This window comes from Somniosus microcephalus, chromosome 17 (assembly GCF_052327205.1).
Source record: "Somniosus microcephalus isolate GS21.2 chromosome 17, FLI_Smic_1.0, whole genome shotgun sequence".
NCBI classification, from domain to species: domain Eukaryota; kingdom Metazoa; phylum Chordata; class Chondrichthyes; order Squaliformes; family Somniosidae; genus Somniosus; species Somniosus microcephalus.
Window position 1 is genome coordinate 14,982,229 of NC_141003.1, and position 20,419 is coordinate 15,002,647.

At 49.5% G+C, this 20,419-nt stretch overlaps 1 protein-coding gene across 1 annotated transcript in view; it reads right to left on the minus strand.

Moving 5' to 3' along the window:
• Window positions 1-215: 215 nt before the first annotated feature.
• The window catches only part of LOC147105519 (tyrosine-protein phosphatase non-receptor type substrate 1-like), a 191,153-nt gene continuing 170,949 nt past the window's right edge, over window positions 216-20,419 (minus strand). The window contains exons 3-7 of the mRNA XM_086010917.1: window positions 2,960-3,265; window positions 1,740-1,853; window positions 996-1,039; window positions 349-450; window positions 216-236 (exon numbers count right to left, since the gene is read on the minus strand). Coding sequence (XP_085867043.1) covers window positions 216-236; window positions 349-450; window positions 996-1,039; window positions 1,740-1,853; window positions 2,960-3,265 — 587 coding nt within the window. The remainder of the gene's footprint in view (window positions 237-348; window positions 451-995; window positions 1,040-1,739; window positions 1,854-2,959; window positions 3,266-20,419) is intronic.

Genomic DNA, 20,419 nt, shown 5'->3' on the forward strand with positions numbered 1-20,419 from the left:
CAAGCGATTAATAGAGAATCGGCGAATTAAATTGATTTCTGATTGGGGGCGAGGTGGTGAGAAAGTAAAATGGGTTTACTGGGTAACATAGAGATCAGGCAAATAAGGAATAATTCATCGTGTTTGAGTCCGTTAAGTTGATTATCCATTCCTATTCATATTTTTACTAAATTGGTCGTTTTGTCAGTTTTGTGGACTGCTGCTCAAAGCAGTCATCAGAAGGTCTCACAAATAGCCTTAGATACAACACACGGTCAAAGTCAGCACAAACATATGCCCCCCGCTATCGCATGACTGTTGATGTAACACCGGTGATCTATGTTTCTCTGATCTGTTACTCAGTCCTACCTGAGCGTACACGGTTCTCTCCTCTTCACGTTTCGGTCTTGGAGTTTTCCTGGCTCTGCTCAAATCTAATGCAGAATAATGCATGAAGTCAGCCGCTGCTCCCTGCATGGGTCAGAAAGAAAATTGTTTGGTTATGTGGCCAGTTCATTGCCTTTACCAGTTTAGGTGCCACTGATTAAACAGTGAACAGATAGAACTGGGCTAGAGATCAAGTGCACAAACCTTAATTCAGATACTTTTACATAGGTGTGTATATTAAGGAACTGTGATCACTATAACTAATATTTAAACGTGTTAATGTTCACACTACAACACAGTGTTACAGAAATGTATCAATGAGCGGCAGCTTTAGAACGTAAAGTTATTTTTTTAAATCCAAAGATTAGATGATTGTATAAACAATTATTACCTCGGTGCATTTTCAAGGAAACAAGCAGTTTTCTTCTATGCCATTAAACATTTTTTACCGGCAACGCGCCGGGTGCCAAGTACATTTCTAACCACGATTTGAATCACTCACTAAGACCGGATAAATACTATCAGTACATAGACTTAAACTGTTCTGACGTGACTATGATATAATCTTCCCATTATAGCAATCTTTATTGCCATTTTAACCGTCAGCCGGGATGAATGAATGAACAAACCAGCTCTTCACGGCGGATCGGTCCCGTTACACATTCTTCTTTACCTGGAAATGAATGAAATGTAATGATATTGAAAGATTGAAATATTTACTCAGTTTCCATGTCAGTGGTTGCAAAGACATTTCTAGAGTCAGAGCAAAGCACAGCATGATTTCCAAATCCGGATTATGCCGAGTATTTGAAATCACTGCCCTTGTAGCGATCAGCAATGATGCATTTTATCGATATTTTTCGGGAACTGAGGGAATCTTTTTGGACACTAAGTGAATCAAGGTATTTGGGGATAGGGTGGGAAAGTGAAGATGAGGTAGAAAATCGGAGATGATCATATCGCAAGGCGGAGCAGGGTCGAGGGCAGCATGGCCTACTCCTCATCCTATTTCTTATGTTCTTATGTGTACAACCATTGCCCAGCCGGGGCCTCACACTCTTTCACTAAAACTCGCTGCGCATCCACAACAGAATGGGTTGGAAACTAATTGTGTTTCAGGGTACATGTTATTTATCGTGCAGCAAAGGGGCATTTTTATTGCAAATATCCAGGTAATTATTTCCATTTTTATTACGATTCTGTGAGCATTCCTGCGATTTCAAATGCATTTGGAACATTCGACGCTTCCTGAAACAGAAAATACTGTTTTCAGCTTTAATTCCTAATCAAGTTCTCCTTTTCTCGTGTTACCCGGAGACTGTCACTAGCCCGGAGGTTTTGTAATAAAATAAAGGGCTTAAAGTAGATCTTACTTTCATTATTCAGCAGTTGGCGCCGCCTCCCAATGAAAATCATTAGCGCTAGAAACGCCAATCCACCCACCGCACACCCACGAGCCCAGAAGTAGAGTGAATTATCGACAATACCTGTAAGATTAATAGGAACATTAAGTTATGACGGGCGTTGGCTAAAATAGGCCTCAAGATAGTTTATTGGTTGAACTATGGCGATGCTTTCAGTAACTCCGCCGTATAATATTTGAAGTAACTTCTTCATCGGATGGATGAGACTTCTGGATTAATCTGCGTATCGCACTGCCGGTTTAGGGATCTCACAGCACTGGAGAGTTAGAATACGAGAGAGATCAATTTCCCATGACCAAAAGACGTGTTCTTGTTCTTGACCTTTCTTTTTTATTAACATATAGCTTGAGGAAATTGGAGGTAGTGTTGTCACAAGCGTTTCTTCGATGCCCGCACAAAATTCTGGATTGCAGCAATCGGTTAAAAATCCTCTTTCAATTATCTGAACTGTGTTTAATAAATTAAGAATGTCATTGACTAGTAAAGGAACTCAACGGGCGATGGTTAATTGATTATGGCCTTGTGGGGCAAAGAGTTGTTCACAATATGACGTATCGAACCGCTCGTACTGTCACCAGGTTGCGGGCACAGTTTATGAGGTTTATGAGGCAGATCCCAATTAAACCCGCTCTGACATGGACGGGTGAGCGACAATTATTTCCAGGGGGTCAATTTCAGAACACTGCACTCTAAGTAGCCGAAATGGGGGTCAAGATAGGGAACTGCATTGGGAGCCGCCCGATTACAAACAACATGACTGCAGCTCCTGGTAACAGTCTTGGTCCAAGAAGAACATGCAATGGGAAAGAATAAAACAATCTTAAAATTGAAACAAAAGAAGCTGAAACATTATTCATTAGAAGCAGGAAATATAATCGGGTGGAAAAAATAAACTTCTGTTTATAATTTTATATATCAAATAAAGGAATTTGAAAGCAAATAAGGTTTCTCTGAGAATATTTTTGTGGCGGGCAATATAGCCTGGTTTTTCAACACATCGGGTTCAATTTTATTGTACATTACAAAATGAAATTGATGCTTTCGTTACTATTTCCCATGAGATTTTCGTGGACATTCTTCATGATGATTAATATGAACAAACTGTCCGATATATCTCTTTTAAAAATTAGCAGTAGCTATCTCTCGTTTTTGGACTGTTGGCCTCATACCTTGGTTGTATTTAGAAACAACATGGGTGACAACAGCTGGAGTCTCGAGGGAGACATGAGAAATCAAACAGGTATAATTTGCATCTCTCGGGACAGGCTGTGTCTCAACCAAAGAGCTGGAAACTTCATACAGTCGCTCCGTGTTCTGTTCCTTCCTGGTATCTATTCCTAATGCAGTTTCGACGCCATTTTTATACCAAGTGAGGGTGACATTCTCCGGAAAAAACGCAGCCGTTTTACTGTCAAGAGTCAGATACGCAGGTGAATCCGCTTCAGTGGAGTCAATCTTCAGCGGGGTTGGGGCCGCTGTGTAACAGAGATTGAATAAAGTCGAGTTACTGGGCACCATTGGGAGATTAAATATGATTCTGAGCCGTCCATTTTAATACAATAGCACCTCACAGAATCACAGAATCTACAGTGCAGATAGAGGCCATTTCGGCCCATCGAGCCTGCGACACATATCCCACCCTATTCCCGTAACCCCACGTATTTAATCCCCTAACACTAAGGGTCAATTTATCATAGCCAAATCAACCTAACCTGCACATCTTTGGACTGTGGGAGGAAACCGGAGCACCCGGAGGAAACCCACGCAGACACAGGGAGAATGTGCAAACTCCACACAGACAGTCACCCGAGGCCAGATTTGAACCCGGGTCCCTGGCGCTGTGAGGCAAAAGTGCTAACCACTATGCCACCTGTCCCTTTAATGTTACGTACATCATCTACATACACCTGATCCATATCTCTCATAGACACACGCACCTGTTCAATTTTACCTTCGTTATCTAGACCAAGACTTAGAGTTACTCAGCAGACAAGTCGCAATGATTTGCTAATCAATGTTTGCTTTTCATCGTCCAAATAATTAAGTAAATCAACCTCGGCGAAGTTGGCGCGCTGCGTCCCTCCGTGTTTGTTAGGAATAGATAGACAGTGACCAGTAATCTGCACATAGTTGATGATTAAATAGGTCCTTAGTCGGTATCGGACAAATTTCACAGCCGAAGTATGACAATTGGTGACAGAAATTATGCTCGGTTGAACCTCAGGAGATTTCGGTACCACAGTTCCTCTGTATTGCTTCAGTTATTGGAGGTCAGTCAGGTGACAACGTTGTGTGTTCCACGCTCATAACCACCGCAAAATCCGTGCCATATCTGCTGTCACCTACAAGATGCTTGCCTACATCCCCACCAGATCATGTTTCAATCACCCCACTCAGTTTCCAACTCACACAACAACAAAATTGGCCGTAACCAAGGTCATGAATTATAAAATATGTGTGACTGTGACATGGTCAAACAAACCACCATTCTCCAACGCTTCTCCTCTGTATCCAACCTGGTTAGACTACCATTACTTATCAGGAAACGAGGCTGGCTGTACAGGTACAGGCCCCACCTCCTCCAGAAGCAGTCCCAATGTCCCAGGAATCTAAAGCCATCTCTCCTGCCACGCATTCACCTGCTCTATCCTCCTATTTCTACACTCACGAGGTCGTGGCAGCGTGAGTAAACCAGAGATTAGTACCTTTGAATTCCTGCTTTTTAATTTATTTCCTAGCTCCCTGAAATCTGCCTGCAGGACCTCATCCTTTCTACCTATGTCGTTGACCACGACCTCTGGCTGTTCCTCCTCCCCCTTCAGAATGTCCTGCAGCCGCTCTGTGACATCCTTGCACCAGGCAAAAAGGAGGCAACATACCGTCCTGGAATCATGTCTGCAGCCGCAGAAATGCCTGTCTGTTCCACTAATTATTGAATTCCCTATCATTATTGCTTTTCTGACCTTCCTCCACCCTGTACAGCTGAACAATTCATGCTGCCACGGACTTGGCCCTGGCAGTACTCCTCATTTCCCCACTAGTTTTCCGGTTAGAGAGTGAGATGCACTCAGGGGACTCCTGTAATGCCTGCCTGGTCCTCCTTTTCTGACTGGCAGTCGCCCATTCCCTCTCTGCCTGTACACTATTACACTATGGGGTGAACACCGCCTGAAACGTGCTATCCACGTAGCTCTCAGCCTCATGGATGAAATGCAGTGACGCCAGCTGCTGCTCAAGCACCAAAACCCGGAGCTGGAACTCCTCCAGCTGTCGATACGTCCTGCATATGTGGTTGTCCAGGACATGGGAAGAATCTTGGAGGTCGCACATGGCAGAAGATGTGCATTCCATGCGAATAAGGTGCCCTGTCATGCGTCTGTTTAACAGACTATTAACTAACGGAATAGATATAAACTCAAGACTTAAAGAAAACAATCACCAGCTACTCACCAATCAGCTCCTTCCCTTGTGTTGACGTCACTTTAGTTTTTTTTTCTCACTCCCTGACGTCTCACCCGCCTTCCTCCTCCCCACCGAATTCCTGCGCTCACCAAATTCTTCCTCTCTGCTTGTGATCCACTCTGATTGCATTCACCCAGCTCTGTCTCCAAGCTCTGTGCTCAAGCTCTGTGCTTTTGTAAACTATTGCCTAATATTTACCTTTTGACAGTCAAACAACTTACAACTGCTAAATCAGCTTCAAGCTCACAGCTTTTACCATCAAATCAAGCAACCACTTACTCTGATTGTATTCACCCAGCTCTCTCTCCAAGCTCTGTTCTGAAGCCATAGTCAAAAAAATAGGGCAATGCTCAACATCTGAAATTATCTATTGCATAGTGTGGATAGCAGTTCAATAGAAAACGCAGGTGTATATCTTTTGGTTCACAATAAATGTATTAATATAGTTGTTTTTTTTCATTTTTTCCCGGATGTGTGCGTCGTTGGCAAGGCCAGCATTTATTGCCCATCCCTAATTGCCCTTGCGAAGGTGCTGGTTAGCCGCCTACTTGAGCCGCTGCAGTCCGCGTGGTGAAGGTACTCCCACAGTGCTGTTAGGGAGGGAGTTCCAGGATTTTGACCCAACAGGTTGCTGTGTGACTTGGAGGGGAAATTGGAGGTGATGGTGTTCTCATGTGCCTGCTGCCCTTGTCCTTCTAGGTGGTAGGGTTTGCGAGTTTGGGAGCTGCTGTCGTGAGTTGCTGCAGTGCATCTTGTAGATGGTACACATTGTAGCCATGGTGCACCATTCTTGGAAGGAGCGAATGTTTAAGGTGGTCGATGGGATGACAATCAAGCAGGTTGCTTTGTCTTGGATGGTGTCAAGCTTCTTGAGTGTTGTTGGAGCTGCACTCATCCAAGCAAGTGGAGAGTGTTCCATCACACTCCTGACTTGTGCCATGTCGATGGTGGGAAGGCTTTGGGGAGTCAGGAGGTGAGGCACACGTGAAAGGATACCCACCCTCTGACCTGCTCTTGTAACCACAGTATTTATGTGGCTGGTTCAGTTAAGTTTCTGGTCAATGGTGACCTCCAGGATGTTGATAGTGGGGGATTTCGCGATGGTAATACTATTGAATGTCAAGTGGCGGTGATTTGACTCTCGCTTGTTGGAGGTAGTCATTGCCTGGCACTTAAATGGTGCGAATGTTACTTGCCATTTATCAGCCCAAACCTGATTTTCCTCCAGGTCTTGCTGCTTGTGAACACGTACTGTTTCATTACCTGAGGAGTTGTGAGTGGAACTGATCACTGTGCAATAAGCAGCAAACATCCCCACTTCTGACCTTATGATGGGGGGAAGGTCATTGTTGAAGCAGCTGAAGATGGTTGGACCTAGGATACTGCCCTGAGGAACACCTGCAGTGATGTCCTGGGGATGAGATTATTGGCCTCTGACAACTATAACCACCTTCCTTTGTGTTAGCTATGACTCTAGCCAGTGGAGAGCTTTTCCCCTAATTCGCAATGACTTCAATTTTACTAGGCTCCTTGATGTTACACTCGGTCAATGCTGCCTTGATGTCAAGGGCAGTCACTCTCACGTCGGCTCTGGAATTCAGCTCTTTTGTCCATGTTTGGACCAAGGCTGTAATGAGGTCTGGAGCCGACTGTTCCTGGTGGAACCCAAACTGAGCATCGGTGAGCAGGTTATTGATCAGTAAGTGCAGCTGGATAGGATTGTCGGTGCCATTTCCAACAATTTGCTGGTGATTGGCAGTAGGCTGATGGGGCGTTAATTCGCTGAATTGCATTTGCCTTGCTTTTTGTGGGCAGGATATACCTGAGCAGTTTTCAACTTTGTCGGGCAGCTGCCTGTGTTGTAACTGTACAGGAACAGCTTGGCTGGAGATGCGACTGGATCTGGAGCACAAGTCATCAGCACAACAGCCGGGATGTTGTCAGGGCCCATAGGCTTTGCTATATCCAGTGCTCTTAGCCATCTCTTAATATCATGTAGAGTGAATCGAATTGGCTGAAGACTGGCTTCTGTGATGGTGGGGACCTCAGGAGGAGACCGAGATGGATGATCCACTCGGCACTTATGGCTGAATATAGTTGCAAACACTTCAGCCTTATCTTTTGCACTCCTGTGCTGAGCTCCGCCATCACTGAGGAAAGGGAATGTTCAAGGAGCCTCCTCCTCCCATTAGTTGTTTAATTGTCCACCACCATTCACGACTGGATGTGGCAGAACTGCAGAGATTTCATGTGGTATCGCTTAGCTGTATATATAGCATGTTGCCTCCGCTGTTTAGCATGCATGTATCCTGTGTTACAGCTTCACTGGGTTGGCACCTCATTTTTAAGTGCGCCTGGTGCTGCTCCGACCATGCTCTTCTGCAATCCTTATTGAACCAGGTTTGCTCCCCTGGCTTGATGGTAATGGTAGAGTGAGGGATTTGATGGGCCACGAGGTTACAGATTGTGGTGGAATACAATTCTGCTGCTGCTCATGGCCCACAGCGCCTCATGGATGCCGAGTTTTGAGTAGCTATATCTGTTCCGAATCTATCCCATTTACCACAACACGATGGAGTGTGTCCTCACTGTGAAGACAGGACTTTTTCTCCGCAAGGACTGTGCGATGGTCACTGCTATCAATGCTATCATGGACAGATGCATCTGCAACAGGTGGATTGATGAAGATGAGGTCATGTAAGTTTTTACCTCGAGTTGCTCCTCTCACCACCTGCTGCAGGCCCAGTATGGCAGTTATGTCCTTCAGGACTCGGCCAGCTCGATCAGTAGTGGTGCTACCACGCAACTCTTGGTGATGGATATTGAAGTCACCCACCCAGAGTACAACCTATGTCATTGCTGCCCTCAGAGCTTCTTCCAGGTTTTGTTCAACATGAAGGAGTACTGATTCAACAGCTGAAGGAGGGCAGTAGGTGTTAATCAGCAGGACGTTTCCTTGCCTATGCTTGACCTGATATCATGAGACTTCATGGGGTCTGGAATCAACGTTGAGGACACCCAGGGCCTCGCTCTCCTGACTGCATACCACAGTGCTGCTACCTTTGGTGGGACTGTCCTGCCGGTGGGACAAGGACATACCCAGGGATGGTGATGGAGGAGTCTGGGACATTGACGGAAAGGTATGATTCTGTGAGCATGACGATGTCAGGCTGTTGCTTTACTAGTCTGTGGGACAGCTCTCCCAATCTTGACACAAAGCCCCAGATGTTGATGAGGAGGACTTTGCAGGTTCGATGTGGCTGGGTCTCCCTTTGTCGTGTCCTAAGCCAGTGTCTCGGTCGATGCCGGGTGGTCCACCTGGTTTTATTCTTATTATTGTTTTTCATCGTGGTTTGGTACAACTGAATGAATTGCTAGGGCATTTCAGACGGCAGTTAAGAGTCAACCACATTGCTGTGTGTCTGGAGTCACATAGGCCAGACCAGGTAGGGACGGAAGATTTCCTTTTCTAAAGGACACCGGTGAACCAGATGGGTTTTTACAACAATCCGGCAGTTTCATGGCCACCATTACTGATACTAGCTTTTTAAATTCCAGATTTATTTAATTAACTTAATCTATATCCCCCAGCTGCCACAGTGGGATTTGAACTCACATCTCTGGATTATTAGCCCAGGGCTCTAGATTACTAGTCCAGTAAAGTAAAGACTTTGCCACAATACCCAAATAATAGAGGCATAAAGTACAATAGCAAGGAAGTTATGCTAAACCTTTATTAAACACTGCTTAGGCCTCAGCTGGAGTATTGTGTTCCTTACTGGGCACCACACTTTAGGAAGTTTGTCAAGTCCTAAGAGTGGGCACAGAAGAGATTTACGAGAATGGTACCAGGGGTCAGTTATGCGAAGAGGCTGCAGATGCTGGGTTTGTTCTCCTTAGAGCAGGGAACGTTAATAGGAGATTTGATAGAGCTTTTCAAAATCATGAACGGTTTTGTTACAGTAAATAAGGATAAATTAATTCCAGTGATAGAAGGGTTGGAAACCAGAGGACACAGATTTAAGGTGATTTGCAAATGAACCACAGCTGAGGTGAGCATGATGTGTTCTATGCATAGTTGTTACGATCTGGAATGCACTGCCTGAACAGGTGGTGGAAGCAGATTGAATAGTAACTTTCAAAAGGTAGTTGGATAAATAATTGAAGGGAAAACTCACATGGCTAAGATGAAAGTGCAATGGAGTGGGACTAATTGGATAGCTCTACAAAAGAGCTGGCACAGGCATGATGGGCCGAATGACCTCCTTCTGTGCTGTGTCATACTATGGCACTGGATTGCGGCGGTAAGCTTTCGGACGTCAGGGTTTCAGGGTGTGCATTTTCCAGATCGGTTTTTCAAGTAATGCATAATGCCGCTTTAAAAAATAATGGCCCAGAAATTCGGGTCGGGGGCTTCCCGTGGATGCAAGCCCCCAACCTGCACTTACCTTGCGCACCGGCAGTTGAGCTGTAGGGCCCCATGGAATTCCGCTCTGGGGCCTGGCCCAGCTGCCGGCGCACTGTGCTTGCATGTCCCAGGGGTATAGTTAGTGCGATGCGTCCCCTGGGATCACGTGAGCCATGGGCAGCCAATCGGAGGAGGGAAAAGCCCATTCATAAGATTGACAGGAAGACCTGTGAACTTATGAATACTACGGGCCTCAAAATAGCATTAAACCTTCAAATAAATTTTAAAATCATCACACTTTTTCAATAAACTACAAATTACATTAAATAACTATTTAAAACAATAACTTAAATTTTTGAAAAAAATAATTTTATAAAAAAAGGGGCTAAAAATAAACTTACCTTGCTTTAAAGTATTTAAAAATACTAAACCTGTGGAAAAAATGTTTTAATTTTAATTAATTGACCACTTACCTTGTAAAAAGCAGGCCTTACACCTGCTTTTTAAATGTGTAAATCCTACAGGTTTAACCTCGTGTGAAAACCTGCAAAAAAAAACTAATTTCAAAGCGCATGCGCAGCCTCCCCTGCACGCGCGTTCGAACTCTGAACCTCTTCGTTCAGAGGATCAGAAGTGCCGGTTTCCCACGCATGTGCAGTTCATGCAGGAAACCCGCACTTCCATTCAGCCTACAGGTGAGTACCCTGTGCGTACTCACCCGTGGAGAGCCGAATTTCTGGGCCAGTATTAGATTAAAGGTAGAGGCATATAGGCCTAGAAATTCACTTGGGCGCGGGCAGCTCGCTCGCGCCCAAAAGTTAGCGCTGGGTGGGGAGGCATTAGCGCACGCCGTATATTCGTCTTCTGCGCCCCAATTCGGAAGCGGGCGCTATACCAGGATGTGCCCGCCTCCGTTTGGGGCGCTGCAACTGAATATCGGCGTGCTAGTTGCCGCAGCGCCACCCGATGCGGTGCGGCAGGCTGCGGTACTGCAGGCCTCCTCCTTCTATTAAGGGGGAGGTGCCTGCAACGGCCGGAGCCCCGATCGTGAGTGCCGGCAAAAGAGCCCGGCACAACGGAGAAGTGCCGGGCTCCACGGAAACCAGCCGGCCATGCCGCGGGGGGGGTGGAGGAGGCCGGGGAAGGAGGTGCGGGCAGGCGGCCGCCGAAAAAGCGGCCGGCCGCACCTTCAGCTTTAAAGCGCCCCACTATGGCAGCAGGACAGCCCCGTTTTCTGTTCGCTGTTTGCGCCCGCTTCGGAGGAGGCGGGCGCAAATAAATATGGGGATTGGCGCGGTTTCGGGGTGTTACGGGCCACCGCGCACACCGATGATGTCATCGGTCCCGGCGCAGTGCTGACGGCTACCGCCGACAATACCGCTGCACTCAATTTCCGTGCTACCACACCGCCGGCGCAAAAGACCTCTTTAGGCGCTAAGTGGGCGCAAGGCCCACTGAATTTCTAGGCCTTAATATTGCATAAAAGAGTAGCAAGCCTGAGGGCTGGGAGTATTTATAGAATTCAGCAAAGGAGGACAAGAAATTGATAAACAGAATGGAATATGAGAGTAAACTAGCAAGAGAAATAAAAGTAGATTCTATAAACTTCTATAGGTATGTAAAAAGGAAGAGATTATCAAAAGTTAACGTGGGTCCCTTACAGGCAGAGACAGGATTTATTATAATGGGGAATAAGGAAATGTCAGAGACATTAAACAAATACTTATGTATCTGTCTTTAATGAAGAAGACACGAAAGCCATTCTGGAAATACTGGGGGACCAAGGATCTAGTAAGAATGAGAAACTTACTGAAGTTAGTATTAGTAAAAAAATAGTACTGGAGAAATTGTTGGGACTTAAAGCCGTCAAATCCCCTGGACCTGATGACCTACATTCTAGGCAGCAAAATTTGGTAGTTTAGCGCCTGCCATTAGTGCCTGGCGGAGGTGCTAATGGGGCGTTAAGGCTTTAGCGCACAGCTGCGGCGAATCCAACGCCGCACATGACCGTCAGTGGTGAATTAGGGCTGGTGCTAACTATTAGAGCCTAGGCCTCTAGCGCCGCTTATGTGGTGAGTTCAATGCATGTGCAATGCCCCATTAATGGCCCCGATGCAAAATTGCATTTTGCCCCCTGCTTTAGCACCTCGCACCAACAATGCCAGCAAGAGGAAGCGTTGTGCACTCAGAAGTGTGCTGCAGGAACAGTAATTAAAGGGAATGCTTCCGTGTTGATTGACCATCGCTAAAAAGGCACTTTCACTGATCACACTGTTTAAAAGTTGCACCAATCTGCTGCTTGCACAGAGGTTTTACACCTTTTCCTCAAACATCGCCAATTGCTGCACTTTCTGAAAGTGACGGGGGCTGCAATGGCAGTCGCCCAGCTCGCGTTGAAAAACGCCACTGATGACTTTCAGGTTATACAGAGTGATTGGCCATTCCCTTTAAGAGATGGAAGCGGCCTGTGTGATTAAAGATTGCCGTTGGACAGCACATGACCTCCTTTGTCGCTCTGCCGGTAGCGCCCCGCTCTCAGAGGTTAGAACCTAAAGTTAGGAGCGTAGCACTTGATTTAAAGCTCCACTTCCCTCTTGGAGCGCCAACAATGAATTTCACGGGAGTCGACAATGATTAGCGCCTGAGACTAATTCTTCGGCCTAGAAATTCAGTCTGGACACTTTTGGGGCGCTAAAGTCGGGCGTTCGCTAAAGTTAGCGCCCGCCGGAAAGTGTAGGCCACTTCGCGGAAATTCAGTAGATTTGGCCAAGAGTTTGGGCGAGCGCTGAAACTGGCGTTGCAATGCTATCTTCAGGCGCTAAGCCGGAGATGCGGCCTGATAACGCCGAGGCCGGGCGCAGCGCAGGTGCGGGCATGTTTTGATTGACAGCAGACACCCAGATGCCGGCCAGCTCTTAAAGGGGGAAGGGTCGACTTTGACTGCTGCCACGCCCTGCATAGTGGAGTCCTGCAGCTAGGCCTCAACACTGCTGGTGGGCCAAAATAGCGCCTGAAGCCATGGAGAGGGCCCGTGAACGAGCGCAGCGCTTCTCAGAGCATGCTCTGAGGGTGCTGGTTGATGGTGTGGAAAACAAAAGAGAGATCTTGTGCCCGGACAGTGGCAAGAAGGCTCCCAGGAGGCAGTACAGGAAAGCCTGGAAGAAAATCGCCCGCAGGGTGTCATCCACCTGCGATGTCCCCAGGAGTGTGGACCAATGCCGGAAGAAGTACAACGACCTCACTCGGTTGGTGAAGGTGAGTACCCTTTCCAGTGTCCTCCTCATCCTTGCATGTGCACCTCACATTATGGGCAAAGGGACCTCAAAGGCCTAATGGGCAGCCCTCCTCCCGCAGCTATGGCACTGGCATGATCATCAATAGCACTTTCTGCACTTAACACACTGGCCAAGCTATTCGATCATGGGAGGCAGTGCACACAGCAACAGGGCACTACACTGGCCAAGCTATTCCACCATGGGAGGCAGTGCACACAGCAACAGGGCACCACACTGGCCAAGCTATTCGACCATTGGAGGCAGTGCACACAGCAACAGGGCACCACACTGGCCAAGCTATTCGACCATGGGAGGCAGTGCACACAGCAACAGGGCACCACACTGGCCAAGCTATTCCACCATGGGAGGCAGTGCACACAGCAACAGGGCACCACACTGGCCAAGCTATTCCACCATGGGAGGCAGTGCACACAGCAACAGGGCACCACACTGGCCAAGCTATTCGACCATGGGAGGCAGTGCACACAGCAACAGGGCACCACACTGTACTTACAGGCCGTCCTTTCTCTTGCAGGCCAAGCTGGCGCGGAATTTGAGGAGCCAGTCTGTCACCGGTGGAGGCCGTCCCGAGTACCAGGCGCTCAGTGAGCTGGAGGAGAGCGTGGCTCGACTCATGCGTGGCCGGGTGACTGGCCCTGTTGCCATCGGAGATGCGGACCCTGTACTGGGACCCACTGGTAAGGACATGACCGGTTGGACCTCTCTCGTTGCCCTTGCGCTTCCGATCTACATCCTTTCCCACTGTCCGACAAATGCGCATAATGCCACCACGCAAGCCTCCCTCGCTGACGCCCTGTCCTCACTCTAAAGCTACTTTTGTGCCTTCCTGCTTTCAGCTGGTGAGGAGGAGGTGGTCCCTCAAGCTCAGAGTGCCAGGCCCTTGGAGGAGGAGGACGACGAGGACCAGGAGGAAGGCGGCACATCGGGGGAACCCTCATCCACGCCAGGGGATGGCAATGGAGGGGAGACGTCTGGCCTGCAGGAGAGCCAGGGGGAAGTGTTGCAGGGGAGGGCAGTTCCTGGGCCCAGTGGTGTTGATGCACGTGGGAAGGGTCGGGCAGCACGGCGGCCTTCCCCCAGAGGGGGGAGGTGTTGCAGGGGAGGGCAGTTCCTGGGCCCACTGGGGTCGACGCATGCGGGAAGGGTCGGGCAGCTCGGCGGCCTTCTCCCCAGAGGGAGAGTCCGCCCTCCAGTCCGGAGACGGTCCTCACCCAGGAGGTGCGCCTCCTCGATGAGATGTCGGCGGTGTTGGAGCGGCGCCACCAGGAGTTCATGGGGGTTGTGCAACAGATGCCTCAGGCCATTGAGTCCCTGGCTCATAGTTTGGTCGCTTTCGGCGAATCACAGGCCAGGGGGGTCGAACAACTCGTGGCAGCGCATGACAGGGGTGTCCAGCAACTCGCGGCAGCGCAGGACGCGAGTCGCGAGTACATGAGTGGTGCCGTCCAGACACTGGCAGAGCTGATGCGGGCACATACCAGGGCAGTTCGGGCACTCACTTCTGCCACACTCGCTGTGGTGCGGAAGCATCGCCAGGGCACCCGCCGCCCTGCTGCAGCACAGCGGTCTGGCCTCCACCAGCTTGCTGCGCTTGCTGCACTGCCAGCCCGGCCGAGTGCCAGTGTCTCTGGCGAACAGCGCGCGCCTGCCATCAGCCAGCTTGCCCCCATTGGTGCAGCCGACACTGCCACTCCCCCAGCCAAGGTGCGATGAGCTGCTGCTGAGACTGATGCTGGCCAGCCACAGCTGCAGCAGTCACCAGCCGGCCCCTCCCGGGCCGGGCCTCGTCTAGGCCGACCCCCAGGGGCATCTGCCGACACGCATTGTCGCCCTCATGAGCCTTCCCCCAGCCTTGCCACAGCCACAGGGCCCAGGTTGAGGCGGAGCAGCAGGTCGGGCAGGGGCCGGAGAAGCCTGTCTAAGGACTCGCCCTCTCAGCACACCCAGTAGAGTGTGGTGATAGCGGTTTTTTTTATATGGGGGGGCTTGTGTTCTGGGGGGGGATTATTTTGGTAAGGCCGAAGATCAAGGCATTTTTTGTTTTTATGGGGGTGTTTGTGTTGTGGAGGGGGGGGGCTTATTTTTGTAAGGCTGATGATGAAGGCCATTTGGATGGGCAAGTTTTGTTAGTCCTCCCCAGGTTTTGGGAGTGACAGATGTTTTTGACTGTTTTTTGGGGGTCTTGTCTGTTTTTCTGTTTCATGTGGGAAGGGCCCTGAGTTTGTGAAATAAAGCTTTTTATTTATTCAGCATGTCCAGGTGTCATGTTTCAAGTGGTTGTTGCGTTAACCGGCTGAGGGCTTGCGGAGCAGCTGCCTTCAGGTGCGTTCATTGCCACAGGCCATTCCCTGACAGGGGGCCTAGAAGTGTCGTTCAATAAGCCGCTGGCGGACGGCCCTTGGACCTTGTGGCTCCCTCCTGGGCTGGTACTCCTCCTCCTCCTCCTCCTCCTCCTCATGGTCCTCCTGCTCGTCCTCCTGAGGTGGTGGTGCAATGTCAGGTGGCAGTGCCTGAGTCCTGCGGATAGCCAGGTTGTGCAGCATGCAGCACACGACGACGAACTGGGAGACTCTATCTGGCGAATACTGTAGAGATCTGCCGGAACGATCCAGGCAGCGGAACCATTGCTTGAGGACGCCTATCGTTTGCTCTATGATGTTCCTTGTGGCTTGATGGCTTTCGTTGTATGCCTCCTCCGCTGGGGTCCTGGGCGCGTGGAGCGGGGTCATGAGCCATGTACACAAAGGGTAGCCCTTGTCCCCGATAAGCCATCCCCTTGGTGGAGGCTGTGCCTCGAACATGTCAGCCACAGTAGTCTGGCGCAGGATAAATACATCGTGGCTGCTTCCTGGAAAGCGGGCATTGACAGCTAGGATGCGCTGCCTGTGGTCACACACCAGCTGTACATTGAGGGAATGGTAGCCCTTCCGGTTGCAGTAATCCTCAGCATTGTCGATAGGTGCCCGCATAGCCACATGCGTGCAGCCAATGGTGCCCTGCACCATGGGGAAGCCCGCGATCCTGCCAAATCCGACTGCACGCTGCTCCTGCCTCTGTAGGGTCATGGGGAAGGAGATGAATTGGTGTCTCCTCGCGAAAAGTGCATCGGTGACCTGCCGGATGCAGCGATGCGCGGCGAAGTGGGAGATGTTCGCTATGTCCCCTGCAGCGGCTTGGAAGGAGCCGCTTGCATAAAAGTTCAGAGTCACCATGACCTTCACTTCCACCGAGAGAGATGTCCTGCACATCAGCTGTGGATGCAGATCTCTGTGAAGCAGCTGGCAGATCTCTGCAACCACCTCCCTTCTGAAGTGCAGCCTCTTAACACAATGCGCTGCAGTCATGGTGAGATAGGACACCTGCTGCCGGTATTGCCTGAGTGGGTAAGGCCTACGTTGCCGACGCCTGATGGCCCCTCTGCGTCTAGGCATGGCTGGCCCTCTCTCACAGTGTCTGCGAGCCCTTCGCACATAATGCTGCAACTGAGGGTTGGACCCCCATACAGCCCCCATAATAAAGTTGCAAACAGTGAAATCACAATGATTCAAATGTCAAAGCTCTGGCCAGAAGCCAAAAATACCTCTCCTATGTTGTCCCAAATCAGTAAGCTCTGTCCCTTGGTGTCTGTCCAGAAATCCAAAGCAGTAAAGTCATTGAAGCAAAATGGCTGGGCTTTATAGGTCAGCGTAAGTGCCCTTTAATTAGCGCTCCCCGAGGCCCACAGGGCCTCTGTTGCATTCCACTTCACAGTTCTTAACAGCACCACGCCCACATTGGGCGGGCGCCACTGAATTTCCGGTTTGGGGCACACAAACAGCGTTGCACGACGAAATGACGTCATAAGCTGCGCGCGCAGCTGAGCGGGCGCAAACACTTTGCGCCGGCGCTAAATGTCAACTGAATTTGGGCGTAGGCGCAGATCGGTCTGCGCCCAGGCGCTAAGTGCCTAGCGCTGGAAATATACCCCTCTTATGGTGTTAACGGCTGGCGAACGCAACTGAATTTCTAGGCCTTCAACTTTTAAAGTTTTAGCGCCCCAAACGGGACTATACTGAATTTCTCCCCCTGGGGTAAAAATTGGTTTGCTTTGCACCTCCCATTAGCACCCGATGGGGGTGCGAATGTGGTGCAAAGCCCTTAGCACCTTGGCACATGCCGCTAACGCCTCCCGCGAAATACAGAAGGAGCTCAGCAGGGATGAAAGCCGGTTGCACCCCGCGGCACTGCAACTCCGGCGATTTCTTCAGTTGCGCCCCCTGAACTATCGCCAGATGTAATGTCCGACAGGGTCAGGGTGGCGCTTTTGCAGCCACATTGGCGCAAATGAAATGGCATGTGCCGGGAGGCCATTTTTTTAGGTCACCTGCCAGCACCCGCCTCCTTTTGCTTCATCATGTAGGGTGCCAGCCGCAATCGGTCAGCCCGGCACTGCTCTTGAGTGCTGGGCTGTTTTGCCAGCACCCTGCTCCCCGGTGGCCCTTTAATCAGGGGAGGGTGGCCTGTAATACCACAGTGCTACATGTTGACGTGCATGGTGCTGCTGCATGTAGCACTGTGAGATTGAATGGTAGCACCCCAGGAAGGAGGGGGAGCACTTCCAGTAGCGCCCCGCCTCCTGCTTGGGGTGCTAGCACTCAACTTACGGCACAGGGGCGCTAACATTTTGGGGGCACTAAAAGAACCACCCAGGTGAAGTAACCAACTCAAAGGAGGCGCAACTGGATTTTTCCCCAAAGAAGCCTCACTGCAATTATATAGCTTCTTGTTGAGGCCACACCTGAAGTACTGTGTACCGTTTTGGTGTCCGTACCTAAGGAAGGAAATAATTTCCTTAGAGGGAGTGCAACGAAGGTTCACCAGATTGATTACTGGGATGGGGATTGTCTTATGAATAGAGATTGAGGAGGCTGGCATAAAATAATTAGCGGTAGAAATTCATTATAGCCCAGTAATGGGCACTAACTTCTGAAAAGTTTGAGATTGAGCACCAGGCACTAAGGAATCTGGCTGCATGCTAAATTAAGTGTTAGTGCTCAAAGAAAGGTCTGGAATGCTAACTCAAGTGTCACTGACCAAGCTCAGTGGCTTTAGACTCAATTCGCTAAGCAATTTCAGGTGCAGTGTAATCTCTAGTCATCATTGCCACAGGCTCTTTCCAGTTCAGTCATGCTGCAAAACTTCATTCTCAGCATTGCTGGTTCTGCAGCAGTCTTAACAAGCAGCAGAAGGCCAAGGAGCAGGAACTGAACCACTGAAGGAGGTGTCATTATGGAAGATCAATGGTCCAGAGAGAGAGCTCGTAGATTCTGAGACCAAGCATTGGAGGCCTTGTTCTTCACTGTGGAGAGACAGAGGGTGATACTGTACCCGGCAAGTGGCAGGAGGCCCTCACCGCAAGTCTTCAGTGCCATTTGCAGGGAGCTAGCCCAGCAGGTCTCGGGCAGCACTGTTTCCCCAGGACCCAAACACAGTGCAGGACGAAATTTAACAGCTTCACTCTCGTGGTCAGAGTGAGTCAATGCTTCAACAACTGCTACATACCACCATCTGAACCTTAGTCTGCATACAATGCCCAAAGCACCACACACCCAGCACTTACCCACCAACAACCTCTACCTACCAACACTCACACCCGCATCTCACACCTTGCACACAATGACAACTAATCAACTATGGCAGACACATCTCCCAAACACATTGCTCCACACTCACTCAGAAACTTTCATTTCTCTTGCAGGCCAAGGTGGCTCACAACAGGAGGGAGCAGGAGTCCACAGGCAGGGCACAACCTGACACCCAACCACTACTGAGCTGGAGGAATGAGTGCTCTAATAGTCGGGCACCAGGTGTTGGATGCCATGGACAACGGCAATGTTGACTGCCTTGGGGACAACAACGGTATGTTCATCCCTACTCCTACTTTTCACATCCCACTTCCCCCTCACACCACAAGCCTTTCCCACTTTCCAGCTAATCATGCTCCATGCATGCCTTTCTCCCTCCCTGACACCTCCCCTCACCTTAACCCGACTTTTGTGCCTGTCCACTTTCAGGTAATCAGCAAGCAGCTGAGCAGTCTGTCCCTGAGTGTATTATCTTAATGGCAAGAAACTGGAAAGTACTGAAGTACAAAGGGATCTGGGGGTCCTGGTGCACGAATCTCAAAAGGTTAGTATGCAGGTGCAGCAAGTGATTAAGAAGGCCAATGGAATGTTGGCTTTCATTGCTAGGGGGATAGAATATAAAAATAGGGAGGTATTGCTTCAGTTGTACAAGGTATTGGTGAGACCGCACCTGGAATACTGCGTACAGTTTTGGTGTCCATACTTAAGACAGGACATACTTGCTCTCGAGTCAGTACAAAGAAGGTTCACTCGGTTAATCCCGGGGATGGGGGGATGGACATATGAGGAGAGGTTGAGTAGATTGGGACTCTACTCATTGGAGTTCAGAAGAATGAGAGGCAATCTTATTGAAACATATAAGATTGTGAAGGGGTTGGATCGGGTGGATGCAGGGAAGATGTTCCCGATGATGGGTGAAACTAGAACTAGGGGGCATAGTCTTAGAATAAGGGGCTGCTCTTTCAAAACTGAGATGAGGAGGAACTACTTCACTCAGAGGGTGGTAGGTCCATGGAATATGCTGCCCCAAAAAACTGTAGAAGCTACATCATTACATGAATTTAAAACAGAAATAGACAGTTTCCTAGATGTAAAGGAAATTAAGGGTTATGGGGAGCAGGCAGGAATTTGGACATGAGTCTAGATTCGGATCGGTCATGGCCCTGTGGGTAGCGGAGCGGGCCCAGGGGCCGTGTAGCGTGATCCTGCTCCTATTTCGTGTGTCTAATTCTGTTAGATGCAGGGGATGGTTCTGTGATAGTGGATTGGCAGTTAGGATCAGGTCAGCCATGATCTTATTGAATGGCGGAGCAGGCTCGAGGGGCCGATTGGCCTACTCCTGCTCCTATTTCTTATGTTCTTATGTTCGTATGTACCGTTGAGAGCGAGGCAGAAGAAGAGGAGGATGAAGAACACACTGCGTCACTGCATGTCTCACCCACAGGCACCAGCTCAGGTACTGGCACTACGTATCCTTTAGAGGCTAGTATAGAAGCAAAATCTGCACAGGGTGAGGCACAGGGGAGGAGCAGTTTGCAGCAAGGCCAGGGGGAAAGGGTAGCTTGGGAGTCAGCTCCCCAGAAGGCAAGTTCGCGCATGAGTTCTGCTGCACAAGACTTAGATGAGGACCTCGATTGGTGGGAGGGCCTTTAGAAGAAGGGTGATGGGCATGCACAAGGAGATGATAGGTGCAATGGCAAGGGCGCCTGAGAGCCTCTCGGCAATGGTGAGGAGCATGGAGGAGTCTGACTCCAACATTACACAGAGCTCTGCACACAACTTGGAGCTCATCATTTGCAGTCTGCAAAGCATGGTGGACTCCCAGAAAGATGGTGGCGA